The sequence below is a fragment of the Leucoraja erinacea genome, chromosome 7, assembly GCF_028641065.1.
Source record: "Leucoraja erinacea ecotype New England chromosome 7, Leri_hhj_1, whole genome shotgun sequence".
In the NCBI taxonomy this organism is placed as follows: Eukaryota; Metazoa; Chordata; class Chondrichthyes; order Rajiformes; family Rajidae; genus Leucoraja; species Leucoraja erinaceus.
This window is the reverse complement of record NC_073383.1, coordinates 50,091,677-50,108,200: the sequence shown is the minus strand read 5'-3', so window position 1 is coordinate 50,108,200 and position 16,524 is coordinate 50,091,677. Positions and strand designations below refer to the sequence as shown.

General features: G+C 40.3%; 1 protein-coding gene across 1 annotated transcript in view; it reads right to left on the bottom strand.

Moving 5' to 3' along the window:
• Window positions 1-16,524, bottom strand: part of vps8 (VPS8 subunit of CORVET complex) — a 434,442-nt gene that overhangs the window by 324,295 nt on the left and 93,623 nt on the right. Inside the window, exons 19-26 of the mRNA XM_055638558.1 lie at window positions 16,133-16,222; window positions 13,051-13,097; window positions 10,196-10,316; window positions 9,984-10,085; window positions 8,560-8,649; window positions 6,486-6,537; window positions 4,581-4,623; window positions 3,694-3,766 (exon numbers count right to left, since the gene is read on the bottom strand). Of these exons, the coding sequence (XP_055494533.1) occupies window positions 3,694-3,766; window positions 4,581-4,623; window positions 6,486-6,537; window positions 8,560-8,649; window positions 9,984-10,085; window positions 10,196-10,316; window positions 13,051-13,097; window positions 16,133-16,222 (618 nt within the window). The remainder of the gene's footprint in view (window positions 1-3,693; window positions 3,767-4,580; window positions 4,624-6,485; window positions 6,538-8,559; window positions 8,650-9,983; window positions 10,086-10,195; window positions 10,317-13,050; window positions 13,098-16,132; window positions 16,223-16,524) is intronic.

Genomic DNA, 16,524 nt, shown 5'->3' with positions numbered 1-16,524 from the left:
GCTGCATCAGATTGCATAATATCCACCTGAAATGCCCAAACTCTTGTGCTATGATGGCCAGTTTCGTGTTGAGCATTATGGAGAGATCTGAATGCTCAAGTCTTTGACCATAGGCTGCCAGGCAAAGAAAGTGACACTGATCTCATTTGGTCTCATGTGGACATAATTCTACCCTGCACGAAGAACTGCCAAGAAGCCCGTGGGTATTATTGTGATAGAATCTGGAGGGCAGTTGAGGGAATATGGGTAAAACGTAATGGGTTAGTCCACTTGATGGTCCAAAGGGAATGCTTCCAATTGTATATTTCTACAAATAAAGAGCTATGGGCTTTATTTTCCACAATTGTTAAATTGACTGGATAATAAAACACCTTGGAAAGAGATTATATGTACTATTGCAACATCAGTTCAATCACAATTTGTATAGTTCTAGAATTTAATTCATGGTTGCTAGCCAATGGATATTTGGTGTCACCTGGCTTATTTCACTTCAAAGTAAACACTTGTATTGAAATTGCTGTTGCCAAGAACATGAGAAATAAAGATTTAAACAAACAAAACTGGAGGAGCAGATACAGGATATTGTCTCATTTTTGCTGCACTTACTAATGAGTAAGTTTACAGATATCACAAAAGTTGGTAATGAGTGTAGATAGGTTATTTCCTACTAGCCAATTGTAGTGCTTGTTAGTAGTTGCTCCGCCTAATATGCGATTCTTATTACCAAGAGCTTGCCCATGCCATTCAGTATGAGTAGCTGCTAGGAACTGTAATGTCTTGCAGGCTGATGCTGTAAGTAGACATCATAAACATGTGTTGTATCTTCATGTGTGATTGACTAGACTCATTACATGGTGTCAGAAGTGGGATACGAATCCACGCCTCCAATTGGAGACCAGAAGGGACTTTCGACATATTACTAGCAGCCCTGAGTTTCCGCATTCCAACTGACTCGCCGAACGAGCCGTCCGAAGCACAAAACAACTAATGGAGCATACATACCTTGCAAAATCGGACGTCTACTTAGACCTGCTCAACTTAAGAACATTGCAAGGGATCCCAAACTCCCCCCACCCCCCTGTCTGCCTCTCTCTCTCTCTCTCTCCCTGCCTCTTGCCCCTCTCAAAAACGGTTTTGGTAGCACTAAATGCAATGCAGAAGAGATTCACCAGGACGTTCTCTGGAATGGGAGGCTTTAGTTACAAGGAGAAAATGGATCGGCTGCAATTGTTCTCGCTAGAGTACACGAGCTAAGGGGTGACCTTATGGAAATCAAAAAATTATATGAGGGTAGATCGTGACAGTATTTTGTTCAAAATCAAGGGAGTCTAAAAGTAGAGAACATAGATTTAAAGAAGATCTGAGGGATGGATTATTCGCACAGAGGGTCATGAATACATGGAACAAGCTGCCAGAGGTGGTAGAGGCAATTATTAGCACTTCATTTGAAAGGATATGATGGATATGGGCCACATTAAGGAAAATTGGGTTAGTACATATGGTACCACAATCGATTTTTATATTTTAAGGCAATTAAGGACCAAGAGGATAGTGTAATAAAGCGGTGCCGAGGTAAAGACAAACATAATTTTACCATAAATTGAGGAGCAGACACCAAAGGGTCGAATAACCTACTCCTGTTTCTTTTCTTACGTTCTCCAAAAGCTTGTTGTAACCTAGCTTTGAACTGTTGATCTTCTATCCATCCTATGCCACGATGTTGGGATATGTCGGGCAGGATGGGGCTTTATTCCTTGGAGTGCAGGAGACTGCGGGGGTGATTGTATTGAGATGTATAAAATCATGCGGGGCATAGGTTAAAGGTAATAGGATTAAAGTTTTAATAGGAATTTGAAGATCAACTTTTTCCACAATGGTTAGTACATACATGAAATGAGCTGTCAGAGGAAGTGGCAGAGGTTGTTACAATAACATTTGAATATTGTGTGCAGTTGTGGTCCCCTAATTAGAGGAAGGACATCCCTACTATTGAGGCAGTGCAGTGTAGGTTTACGAGGTTAATCCCCGAGATGGCAGGACTGTCATACGAGGAAAGATTGAAAAGACTGGGCTTGTATTCACTGGAATTTAGAAGGATGAGAGGGTATCTTATAGAAAAGGTATAAAATTATAAAGGGACTGGACAAGCTAGATGCAGGAAAAATGTTCCCAATATTGGGGGAGTCCAGGACCAGGGGCACAGTGTAAGAATAAACGGGAGGCCATTTAAAACTGAGATGATAAAAAACTTTTTCACCCAGAGAGTTGTGAATTTATGGAATTCTCTGCCACAGAAAGCAGTGGAGGCCAATTCACTTTGTGCATTTAAAAGAGAGTTAGATAGAGCTCTAGGTGCTAGCGGAATATGGGGAGAAGCCAGGCATGGGTTACAGATTCTGGATGATCAGCCATGATCACAATGAATGGCGGTGCAGTCTCAAAGGGCCAAATGGCCTAAACCTGCACCTATTTTCTATGTTTCTATGAAAGATACTGGGACGGTACATGGAAAGAAATGATTTACAGGGACATGGGTCAAACATCTTAGATGGGCATTTTGGTCAGCATGGATGAGTTTGGCCAAAACGCATATTTTTGTGCTGTATGACTCTAGATCTCACAATACTCTGTGAAGTATCTCACAATGTTTTTGCTGCGTTGTGCAATGGAAATACCAATCATTATCATTTGCAATTATGATTTATTACAATTATGTGTTAATGAGGATGCCTGATTTACACTTCTTAAAAGAAAAATACTTTCCAAATGAAACAAGCAGATCAATATTGGCTGATGATACAATACATCTGTTCGTGACTCAGGCAAGGTTGAGAAAGGAGGAACAATTGCACAATTGCAACTTTCCATTGCAGTCATTACCTGATGGGAAGATTGATTCAATAAAGGGCCTGTCCCACCAAGGCGACTTTTCAGCGGACTGCCTGCAACCTTCAAGCTCGAGGCACTCGCCTGAAAAACCACGAACTGGAACGGCGACCGTCAGAGCAGACAACACACACACAAACACAAAGGCGGGGGCCAGGGAAAGCGGGGGAGCGCTGTCTGAAATTCACACTGTGCAAAGCCACGGTGATCCAGACACACACCGCAATGAACAGGTTAGCACAGTGTACGGTAAGTCAGAATGGGAGGGGGAGTTGAAGTGCTGATCCACCGGGAGATCAGGTTGGGTAATCAGGTAGCATTAACCAACCTGATCTCCCGGTGGCTCAGCACCAACTCCCCCTCAACATTCTGAATCCGCCCTTTCTGTCCTGGGCCTCCTCCATGGCTAGAGCGAGTCCCACCACAAATTGGAGGAGCAGCACCTCATATTTCGCTTGGGTAGTTACACCCCATTGGTATGAACATTTACTTCTCCAATTTCAGGTAGTCCTTGTTTTCTCCCTCATTCCCCTCCCCAGCTCTCCGACAGCTCACTGTCTCCGCCTCTTCCTTTCTTCTTCCAGACCCCCCCCACCCCCACATCAGTCTGAAGAAGAGTCTCGACCCGAAACGTCACCTATTCCTTCGCTCCATAGATGCTGCCTCACCCGCTGAGTTTCTCCAGCATTTTTGCCTACCTTCAATTTTTCCAGCTTCTGTAGGTCTTTCTAAAAGGATTCTTTCATTGATGACGTCTTTATGCTGATAATGACAAGAGAATGCATTTATGTTGATAGATTTACTGACCTGATGCTTTACCAATGATACAAGGTCTTCTGGAATATTACCAAGAGGATAGGCTCGTCCAGCCAGACAACAGCTGAAATAGGAAAATAATTCCAGTGTTGCCAGAATTCTATTGTGCAAATATCTAATTGTAGCTGCATTTTTAAACATGTACTGTGCAATAAAACATCAACAACTTTTATAAACTTCTTAACAATAACAAAACAGCACTCGTGTAAAGGTCACTAGCAGTATATTACCTAGTAAAATCAATCAATCAAGCATAATTAGTTTGTTGGAGTCAAAATCTTTTCCTATTCTGATTAAGAGCCCTGGATGCTCATGGAATTATAGATGCCGTGGAAGTAAATCTACATAGAAAGTTGAAGGTAACTAAAAAGTGTTATTTTTTAATTTTGCTTTGCAAAATTCTGTTCACTAATTGCAAACATGTATGGCAAAGATAGGCTGGCAAATGATCAAGAATCAAATTGGCGAATGGAAAATTGATGTGGCAAAGTGGAATGCCTCGAGAGAGAATGGGTTTGGCAGTCAAAGCCAAATAATAAACAAAAAAACTCTTAGCTACCAGAAAAGTTCAGCTAGATGAAGAGGATCTCAGACTTTCCATATCAATAAATTTTTCACACTGTGACATGAGATTGCTCATTTTAAATGATAACAAAATAAGAGGTTTTCATTTGCATTCGATATGTCATTGCCTAAACAGCTCCACATGAACCCGAAGCAGGAACGTTTTATTAGCCCAAATACCTCTTAGATTGCTGGCATGGACTTTGTGGACTGAATGGCCTCCTATAGTACTGTATTTTTGAATGATTGAAATATAAAATCAGATTTGATTTAAGTTAATCCTTTTATAGTGCAATTTATACAACAGAACTTACCTTATGTACACCAACAGTTTATTGCCCATAACTACTTGTTCATCTAAAAACAAAAGAAGAATCAGAAATTATTACATAAAGGGTCTATTTTAACCATACATTTTGTTAATGCAAAATTTTAGGGAGTTTTTTGGTAAGTTATTAAGAAGCCTATACGTTCAACACAACTGGGCATTAACATGTGCACCAAAGTAATCAAACACACATATTCATTAATATTAAGTGAGTTCGGTATTCCGACTGCGCATGCCCAGGTCATAGGTCACAAGCGAAAAACACTCTCGGCAGCCGTGCATGGACATAGACAGAAAGGTCGGATTCGGAATGGGAGGGAGAGTTGAAGTGCTGAGCCATCGGGAAATCAGGTAGGTTAATGTGAACCGAGCGGAGGTGTTGGGCGAAGCGATCGCCAAGCCTATGCTTGGTCTCACCGATGTAGAGCAATGGTGGCTCAGCACTTCAACTCCCGGTGGCCCAGCTGTTCAACTCCCCCTCCCATTCCGAATCCAACCTTTCTGTCCTGGGCCTCCTCCATGGCCAGAGTGAGGACCACCATAAATTGGAGGAGCAGCACCTCATATTTCACATGGGCAGTTTACACCCCAGCGGTATGAGCATTGACTTCTCTAATTTCAGGTAGTCCCTGCTTTCTCCTCCCCTTCTCAGCTCTCCCTCAGCCCACTGTCTCCATCTTCTTCCCCTCACCCTCACATCAGTCTGAAGGAGCGTCTCGACCCAAAACGTTGCCTATTTCCTTCACTCCATAGATGCTGCCTCACCCGCTGAGTTTCTCCAGCATTTTTGTCTACCTTAAATAAAACCAGATATGTTCTAATGTTGAATTCAAGAAAATGACAGTTCCATAGGGAAAATGACAAATTTGCGATGCTTGTTTTTATTCAATGTATAATTCAATGGCAGGATGAAAAGTGCAATTTTTGCACAATGAGGCATGCAAATTATCACAGCAAGAAGAACGAGTAAGTGGGAAACAAGATGGATAACAAAAGGATACATAAAAAGAAGAGATACAGTTTAATAAATACAAGAAAGTTGAAAAGTACAAGTCAAGAGAGAGCTGGGATCTCTGCAAAGCAGAAGGCAAAGAAATTCAAATAAACAATCTCTTAGCATGTCACAAAGCAGTATTGACAGAAAGTTTGGAGTAATTTCATGCAGAGAAAAGAAAAAGAAAAGCAAAGAAAAAATGGAAGTCTAAAGGAAATCAAAGTGGTAGTGGTCCTGTGAAGTAGGGCACAAGTCACAAATTGTCCTCAGGCGTTGGATCCCAAGATCCCACCACTAGACAGCACCAAAGGCCCCTTGCATTGACAAAGGCCTTTTCAATAGCTTCTAAATGTCTCCGATTATCAGAGACATTTATTAACAATTGTATTTACCGGTATATAGTAAAAACTTTGAAATTACAAAGAAAAGCATTAAATTTCATAATTTAATTAAAATAAAGCAAATTTCAAGCCAGGACAGTAAAGTGAATGGGAATATGCACATTCACCAATACTGAACAGCATAAAGCTGGGTGGAAAGTGTACCTGGCCACTGAGCTCAGCATGACCCAGCACTGCTCCTGGACCCAGGTCAGATCCGCTGCAATCTGGACTCCAATACTTTCTCAACTTGCACCTTCAATGTGCAGGTGTGAATGTCAGGGACAAATTGTAATGATAAATGCCTAAACTCCAAGCTGAAGAGAAGCAAGATTTGGTGTAGTGTGTCAGGCAACAGAAGATGAAAGACTATAAAAATAGGAACATGTTGTATGTATGCAGTTTGGTGCATGACTCCACATTTGCTATATGTAGACAAATAAACAAATTAAAACTTTAATCTAGAACTTTCACATGTAACTGTTGACATGAACAAATTGAATAAAAAAGCTTATACCTGTAAGAGATTTTCCAGCTCGGAGAGGTGGACTAATAATCTGGAACAATTTCTGAAAATAATTAGAAAAGCTAATATGTTATACGAAACTCTGATTTCACAAGGTCAATATGGCTTAACATAGCTGTTCAAGGTTGAAATTGGTTATTTAATGAATCAGCAGGCAAACAAAAAAATCATCAATATTTTCCATACTTCATGCAGAGAAAATATCAGACCACCTGAGGTGAACAATCAGCTTTTGTATCCAGGTAATGCAGAAGCTGTCTGAGAAAAAGATGACATGACTTCAGACCAATAACTGTTAGCATTTTATTTTCATTTTAATCAATAATTAAGTAAATGACTCTAGTTCGCACACCTATTTAGCAATTTCGTTTGGATGGCATCCTCTAATATGGAAAACCAGACCCAGTGTCAAATAGATAATTAAGCAAACACTGTAGCATGCATTATTATGTATATTCTCTGCAGTAACGGGTCTCGTTCACATTTCCTTCCTCTCCAAGTTCCTATTCCCAATATAAACATTCCTCTATATTTTACCCTCACAGGTTTGATTGTGTAAAGCTATTCCCATCTTGCTTCAAACAACCTATCATTTTACATAAGTTATTAATGTGCATCAGGCAAACAGAACAGGTCAAAATGTTTTACAGTAAGCCAGCTGCACAAGGCAAAAATATAGCTATTCCTACCTCATAACTGACTAGATTTAAGAACAAAATATTGAAGGGTAAAAAAAATTGCATCACCAGTCTAGCTTCTTAACCCTAAATACCAATTTTCAAATAAATATTATGTTAATAAATAACAATATTATCATTAGTTTAAAGCTCTACATCTGTTCAAACCACTGATTTATTGTCAATTTAGGGGATTAAGTTTAAGAAAGTTTTCGCACAGCATCAGAGCTTTCTGGTCCGTGCAATGAGAGCAAAACTCCATCTTGTATTTTTTTTCACATATAGCTGCCAAGAAAATGAAACAACAATCTGCCTGGTAATTCGTGCCTCTGCAGTTTCAAAATAACCTGTCACTGATGTGTACCATTTCTCTATTATGAGGTAAAATCTCTCTTAAGGGAACAGAGAAAAACCTCTCCTGAATATATCTTTCCAGAAATAGGCGATCAGACATTTATTGTGTCTAATGTTTATGGGAGATATTCACAGTGGTCACAGAGAGTTAAGTGGAATGCTGGCTACTTTATGGCTTTTATACTTTGAAAGGTTAAAAGTTACCTAGGATTAGGCATCAGGTGAGATGCTGTTAATAGCTTTAAGATCAAAGTAATTTCAGCATTAAACAATACCTAATATTTAGCAATACTGTTCATAAAATATTTTAATCAATATGATTCCCATCATTTTATTGATGCCAAGATAAGGGCACTCCAACTTAATCTGATGTCAGGAGTTTACCAACCGCTTCAGAATTTTGAGTACTGTTATATGGGCTGCTGCCGAAATAGGAAGGGTAATTTTACTATGTCATACTGATTGTCAGTTGGCAAACTATATAAAAATAACATTAAGTGCTGACACAGTTTATCAGTAAGTTACATTTACCAAATTAATATCTTTCACTGTGATATTTTATACTGTGTGACAAATCCATTTTTGCCCAAGAAGAGGTGATAATCCACCATCTTGAAGTGCTGTTGCCTATGTCAGAAAGGCAGTCCTACAATGCAGAAAGGGGGACTTATGCTGTTAGCAAAGAATTAGCAAACAATCACCAATATGGACAGGTTGCAGATGATGATTACTAAACGATTAGATTGTTGTAAATAAATCAATTGTTTCACCAATGTCCTTCAGGGAAGAAATTCCTTCAGGGAGAAAGTCTGGCTGATCCGGGCTGCAGGTACACCAATGCAATCAACTCTTAAAAGACACAGGAATTACTCAATTCCAGGGCAATTATGGTTGGTCAAAGAATATGCACATTGATAACTAATGACATATCCCAAAAAACAAATATTTCCCATACAGAATGATTTGTGAACTGGAGGGAATTTGCAGGTGGTAATATTGTCTTCCATTAGTCGCCCTTAGCTTGCAGGACATACCTCCATAGGAGTGATGTAGTCATTCATTCCTCGATTGTACACATAGATCATAGCATCATACAGAGAATGTTCCCAGCACATGTGGACCACCTACAGCACATGAAGACATATCTAGTTAAAAAGGCCAAAAGGACCAGTGTAGAGGTGGTTTTGTGTCAATCATTTCACATTAAAGACAGAGTAACAGACACATGGCACGGTGGCACAGCAGTAGAGCTGCTGCCTTACAGCATTTGCAGCGCCGGAGAACTAGGTTTGATCCTTATTACGGGTGCTGTCTGTACGGAGTTTGTACGCTCTTCCTGTGAGCTGTGTGGGTTTTTTCCGAGATTTTTGGTTTCCTCCCACACTCCAAAGACATACAGGTTTGTAGGCTAATAAGCGAGTTCAGTATAAACTCGCATGCCCAGGTCATAGGTCACTCAAGAAAAACATTCTCGGCAGCTAAGCTGCTACGAGTATAAAGACCTGCATTTCATCCGTAGTCAGGATCGAACCGTGTCTCCTGCGCTGCAAGCATTGTTGAATTGATACTGGGGTTAGCGACACTATTTCTCCCTTCTCCACTGGTCCATGCAGAAATATCAGCAGAGACAATCTAATGAATCATGATCCGGTCCCCCTCAGCCTGGGTGTATGGGTTCCATTCTCACTCGGGCTGCCCTCCCGGGTTATACAGGGTTATTATACAGGGGCGAACCACGCACCCCTCTCCTGCGTAACCTCAGGAGGCAGGTTTGTGAGCAGAGTCTCACTACCGTCCCCGACTCCTCCCGAGTGTCCCATCACTGTCCGGGAGCGGCCGGAGATGTCCGGGGTGACCCTGGACTGACGGGACACCGGCTCCGTTGATGACTGGTGCTCAGCACATAGCTAGTTCAATTAATCTGTGAATAATATAATGATGTTAAGCCGAAGTGCGGACGGAGATACGACACGGATAAAGTTGCATCTTAGTCGAGAGAAAAGATTTAAAACGTTTCCCCCCCCCCCCCCCCCCCCCCTCCCCTCCCACTCACATAATACAAAACTAAAGATACACTAAAACATTAAAATGAAGCAGACTAAAAACAACAAAAGAAGAAAGGGACAAGTCAGGCGGTTGGTAAGGCTGCCACGTATGGCACTACCTGATGGAATCGGTAATAATAATGCCAATAAAAGCATTCTGTGATATGTTCTTAAGTATGAAAATAAGAGAGTAAGAACGAGAGGGAACAGACTCTTCGGGAAAGTGGCTCTGATGTAATAACCAAATAGCCAGAGAAAATTCTGAAGGCATAGCCATTATCGCAGGCACACTTTACTAAATATAACAGGAGGTTAAGGCTGGGATATACACATAAAGAACTGGCAATCAAAAGAGAGCAATCTAACACGCAAGGGACTAAATAATCTGTTAAGAAAAATAAAACTGAATTCACCTGTTGAATGTCCAAACTAGTGATGTCCATGTGTACTATGCATGCTTCAATGTTCTCCATCATGTCCCTGTCCTGGAAGTGGATGAGCAGGTCCTTCATTACCTGTGGGGGAAAAAAGGTGCTGGAGTAACTCAGCAGTCAGGCAGCATTATGGAAAACATGGGTAGGTGATGTTTCACCTTGGGACCCTTCTTCAGACTGATTTTCATTACCTGTGGTGTGATGCTTGTTAGCTTGTCATTTAAAATGAATGGTTCCAGGCATTCAATAAACACTCCTTTAGCCACCGAGATCTCACTCAACTTATTGTAGATCTGGCCAAATAGAAGATCTCTGAATCAAAAGAAAGTTAGTTTACTTTACTACTAAAACAGTTATATCTAGATAAATATTTTGGAATTGCACATCTACATATATTGAAAGAAACATGAGGAATAGATCACTTAAAAGTGGTAATATTTCTGGAGATAGATGAAAATTCAATATGTAAAACGTAATGGTATTAAAAAATAATGTTTTTCAATAGAAAGTACACAAAACTTATGAAAATGAAGGTAATTACTTTGCATATCATTGTCTGTGCTGGTGGACAGGAAAAGGTGCCCTGGACTAGTCCTACCTTCCAGCACTTGGTCCACAGCTTCACAAGTCATAACTCAATGACTGATAAAGTGTGATGAGGATTCCTTCATCTACTATCCTTTCAGTCAGTAATTTCCAGAACCTTACCACCTTCTTTATGAAAATAGTTTTTCTATAATGCCCCAAATTGCTACTCATAATTACTTATATCCATGCCCACTGGATTTTGACTCCCCAGCTAACAGAAAGAAGTCCTTTCCAATTATTTTACCTGGACCACTCAATTTTACACACCTCAATCATAGCATCTCTTGGCCTCTTATATTCCAAAGAAAGCTTCCACCACAAACCCCATCCCCAACTTGCTGTTGATTGTAGTTTTCAAATTAAGCATAAAACTTAAGGAACTTAAATGTGACTGAAGACCACATTCTACAAGCAGCTTTCCTGGAACACTTGCACCACTTTATTGTTCAAAGGATCCCAAAGTTGTAAAATTATTTACGAACTATGTACGAACTACTGCCTGCCATGAATGCAAGAATACAAAGTTTTTGCAAATCATCCATGTATGGGTGCCACAGGCGGCACTGCATGTAGCTCCCAAATTCAATCAGTCCTCGAGCATAGTTTATGTGTGGTTTGCAAAATCTCCCCTTGATCATATGGTTTCCACCATAGCTCTACCTATGCTGGTAGGTTAATCAGCCAATGTAAATTATCCCCGAGTATACACAACTGACAAAATAATCAAAGTGCTTTCAGAGTGCTAAACAAGAAGGGCTGAGGAGAAGATTTGTCTGTTAGAGGCATCACATTTTAGGTGTTTGGAGATGCAGGAGATGGTTCTTTGGATGCGGTGAGATGGAAGATGAAGATAAGGAGGGCAATGCTTTTTGGAGCTAGAAGAAATGAGAGCAGGAAATGAAATGGATTCAAAAGCCTGTCAACTAAAGCATCAAGGAATTTTCACATGTTAAAAAAGAAGTTTTTGGTCTCCTAATTTGTACCGTTTTGGTCTAATTTGAGCAAGGCCATCCTTGTGATTGAGGCAGTGCAGCGTAGGTTCACGAGATTGATCCCTTGGATGGCGGGACTGTCATATGAGGAAAAATTGAAAAGACTGGGCTTGTATACACTGGAGTTTAGAAGGATGAGGGGGGTTCTTATAGAAACATATAACATTTTTAAAAGGACTGGACAAGCTAGATGCAGGAAAAATGTTCCCAATATTGGGTGAGTCCAGAACCAGGGGCCACTGTCTTAGAATAAAGGGGAAGCCATTTAAGAATGAAGTGAGAAAAAACCTTTTTACCCAGAGAGTTGTGAATTTGTGGAATTTCCTGCCACAGAGGGCAGTGGAGGCCAAGTCACTGGATGGATTTAAGAGAGAGTTAGATAGAGCTCTAGGGGCTAGTGGAATCAAGGGATATGGGGAGAAGGCAGGCTCGGGTTATTGATTAGGGACGATCAGCCATGATCACAATGAATGGCGGTGCTGGTTCGAAGGGCCGAATGGCCTCTTGCACCTATTTTCTATGTTTCTATGAAGACACACTGGAACTAGGAAACTGGTAGCGCAGTCATTGATACAGATAGGCTGCTTAAGAATCAGAAAAAAAGTTAACCTAAGAAATGTGCACCCACAGACAAGAAGCAAGAAATGGGGAAGTTGTGTCAAATGCAGGCAAATGGGATTAGCTCAGGCATGTCACATTGTCGGCATGGACAAGCAGGTTGGAAGGGCTGTGTGAGTGCTGTATGCCTCTATGACTCTAAATGAAAAGCAGAAATCGCAACTAGCATATCATCACTATTTAAAACGCACAATTCACATTAATAAAACAGTGTAACTGGTAAAGCAGATGTTTCAAAATTTATGACACAGAACAGCATGTTCAAAATCTATTCATCCGAAACCTACAACTGATTTATCGCTGAATAGCAGGTAGGCAGCTGTGGGCATTGTGCAGAAGCTGATCGTCTTGTGTGAGATTCCAGCATTTTGCTATTTTTATGATTATTAATTATTTTGGTGTGGGGAAAAAAACAAGGGGATAATAAAGAAATAAACAAGTTTCCCATAATCGACCCATCTCATTCTCAATATGTGTAGGAAGGAACTTCAGGTGCTGGTTTAAACTGTAAACACAAAATGCTAGAGTAACTCAGCGGGACAGGCAGCATCTCTGGAGAGACCTTCTTCAGACTCAAGTCTTCAGATTCAGTCTGAAGAAGGAGCTAGAAGAAAATTCGACCCGAAACGTCACCCATTCCTTCTTATTCTCAACATATTATATCTTCATTTCTTATATCTTATATTCTCAACATATATCGTCATTTTATGAACCAAAATAATTAATTGCTGACATTAATAAAATTTCAGAAACACCTAAAAATCAAAAATTTGCCAACAAACTTCATCTTCAGCCTAACCATTTAAATTTAGCACACACATTAAAAATATAATATATCGGCGACTTACATGCGTTCGAGCAGAAGACAGTAATCCACCATGACAGGTACCATTTCCTACAAAGGAAATTATGATAAAACATAGTCAGTAACCTTAAATATTTGATTATAGAGAACACACATTTTTCGTGAGGGGTTTCAACACCGTTTCATCTCACGTACTGAGAAAATTCCCCAAAATATTAAAAATCTGGTTCAGTTGACAGTGTGCTTATTCTCTAGTTTCTTTCAAAACAAAAGATATCTTGAATAACAATACCAACAAAATGCATTAACATTATTTATTTCACCAAGACTGACAAATATGACCGCTGCACTTAAAAAATGTCATCCTGTGGACAGAAGTGTTAATCAGGTGTATCCTCTGGCTAAAGACAGTTCTTTGTCGAATAGTCACAGCTCAATTACTTTAACACTGTGAATTGAATATTGCAAGGTCCCAATGCACAATTAATTGTTTATATGCTTTAAAAAAAAGACAAATCAAATATTCTTTGGAGATATCCACTTAGTGTACCATTAAGTACTGTATCAATATTTTGACTAGTGGATCACAAATGTGTCTATTGATAGATAATGTTCATTAAATCGAAAAACTCATCATCATGCTGGTACAATCAAGGATGAATTTCGGCACTCCATTGAACTTGAGCAGTCTATTAGTCCTACCCCAGCACACTTCCGTTATCCGTCCAATATTTTTCCTTCAACCATTTATTTCCAAAAAATTTGAAGTCTGCTTTTGAATCTGTTCCTATACTCTCGGGATGTGCAGTATGAATCCCTACCACTCAGTGCATAAAGAAGTTTTGCTCTTGCTTTTCTTTGCCATTCAACTATGTTCAAGTATGCTCTTTCTGCATTATCTTTAATTTGTTCTATTTAGAAGGTATGCATAGGAAGTAAAATGTGCATATTTTTAGATGGTCATTTTAAACTGACCCATGTCACCATAGTTGGGCCAAAGGGCAGTTTCTGTGAAGTATCTATGACTTTAATGATGTTAACCTGGTGAACCGACGTTGCACTCTCTCAATAGCATTAATGTCCTTCCTCAAATTAGGAGACCTAAATTGCACACAATACTACAGGTCTGGTCTCACCAGCGCACCTTTACACCTGCAGTAGGACCTCCTTGCTCCTAAACTCAAATCCTCTCACAATGAAGGCCAATATGTCAGTCACGTCACCAGGCGGTGGAGGGCATTACCCAAGCCGGCTGTCTGCCGCTTTTCCGGGGTTACGTCCATGCCCGGGTGGGGTTAGAAAGGGAATACGCCCTGGGGGGGGAGTTACGGGACCCCTGGGCTACGCAGGATGTTGAATGTATCCTCAATAAGGATTGTAACATAGTTGTCTAGTAGTTTATTAAGAATATATGCTTGTATTGTATTACGGTGGTGGGTTCTGGTTTGTTTTATTGGAGTGTAATATTATTTTTTAATAATTGAATAAAATCATGAGAATAGATCATGTGAATATACTGTATTTTTCCCCAGGGTAGGGGAATCAATACTAGAGGGCATAGGTTTCTCAAGTGAGAGAGGGGAAAGATTTAAAAGGACAGAGAGCAGTGGGTGTATGGAGCAAGCTACCAGAGAAAGGACTTGAGACTGAAACAATAACAACATTTAAAATACAGTTGGGCAGGTACATGTATTAGAAAGATTTAGTGGGATATGGATAAACCTCAGGTGAATGGGGCTAGCTTAGATGGAGCATCATAATCACCATAGAAGAGTTGAGCCAAAAGGCTTGTTTCCGTCCTGTGTGACTCAACTAGATGTTGAATGATTAGTTGTAGTAGAACTACATAGCTCTGATCTGAACTATTGGTTGCAACATTTAGCTTTGTTCACTGCATGCTGTTTTTTGTTGTTTAGCAGACAAGCTGTCCTATGTTGCAGGCAGGAACCTCTTTATTGTTTGGAATACCTGATTTTGCACCTGACATCCCTTTCAGCATTCTCTGTTGAATCAAGGTTTTTACCCTGGTGTGATGGCAATGGTAGTATGCTATCAAAGCAAGGCATAAACTCAGATAGCAATGGAGCCCTCACCTCGTTCCCCAGAGCACACACTGGAGAAATTTCCCCAATCTTATCCCCCCCCCCCTCCCTCCCTCACTAGAGTCCTTGCCTTGACCCCTCCCCACCCCCCACTCATTGCATTTTTTGCCTAGATGCACACCCCTCTCATGCTGGAGTTCCTGGCTATTTCCCTACCCCACACATTAAACTGAAACCTTTGCCCCTCCCCCTCCAACTCACAGGACCCCTTGCCTAGTCCCACTCATTACTATCCATTGCTCTCCTCGCTAAATTCAAACCCCTCTTCCTTATTAGAGCCTTTGTCCAAACCCTCCCTTTCTTTGTCCCCCTCCCCCCCCCTCCTCCTCACCTAGCCCCTCACCCCTCCCCACTCACCCAATTCCCCTCCTCCATTCACTAGAGCCCTCATCCAATCCTCCCCCTGTCCACTCACTGGTCCTCACCAAAGTTTCCCTTCCCAACTGCCTTGAGGTCTCACCCAACTACTTTCTCACATCATCACACGGTGGCCACAATGGCAACCATTGTCATCATGGCAATAAATAAAGCATCAAAATGTTCACACAAAGACACACAGAGGAACATTCATTAGTCACAGCCTGTGAACAAAAACAAACGAGTACAGGAATAAATGCTGCATACTCTAGCATAAATTACACTTGCTATAAGGTGCCACATTTATTGACACCACAAGACCAGTATCACCAGCACCTGATAACATGTCACATCCCACTCACTAATTTATCTGTCACAAACTATGGATCTAAACACTGCATAATCAACAATCTGCACTAAAGTTACACAAAATGCTGAAAGAAATTAAAATACAGCAAAATACTGGAACTGGAAATAAAAATCTTTCCTGCCAGAAATATGAGGCTTCTGTTGGGAGACAGCATCAGACTTTCAGGCCGATTACCTCTCAGCAGCATTTTATATTTTCTTTAATTTTGTATTAATATTTTATTATTCATTTTAATATCCTTGTTTTTTTTTTAAATTTGTCATCTTTCTGAAAAAAAGCTTAAGCTGTTGACTTGCCTGAAAATGTTGTTCCATAACTTGTATTTTGCCTTGCTCAGGGCATTTCTTCAAAGCTCGGTCAACATACTGAAGCAGAATTTCGACCATCTGAAGAGAAAGATGTTAAATGCAAATCAGCTTTATTCCTATCTCCAAGCAAACATCAGCTACCCCACCTGTAGTCTAATCAAAATGCTGATGCAGAGCAACAAAAAACATTCAAGTGAACAAAATGGTAGTTGTCTCTGTAATTATGGATAATTTCTACACTTTGTTCGGATCATGCAGAGTTTGCGGCAGTATACATAGCTATAAAACAGAGAGAAAAGAGGTGAATTACAGTTGTTCACACAGCCAAAGGGTGAGAAGTTGTGTTCCATACAAACTAGAGCTGCTGTTCATATTTACAT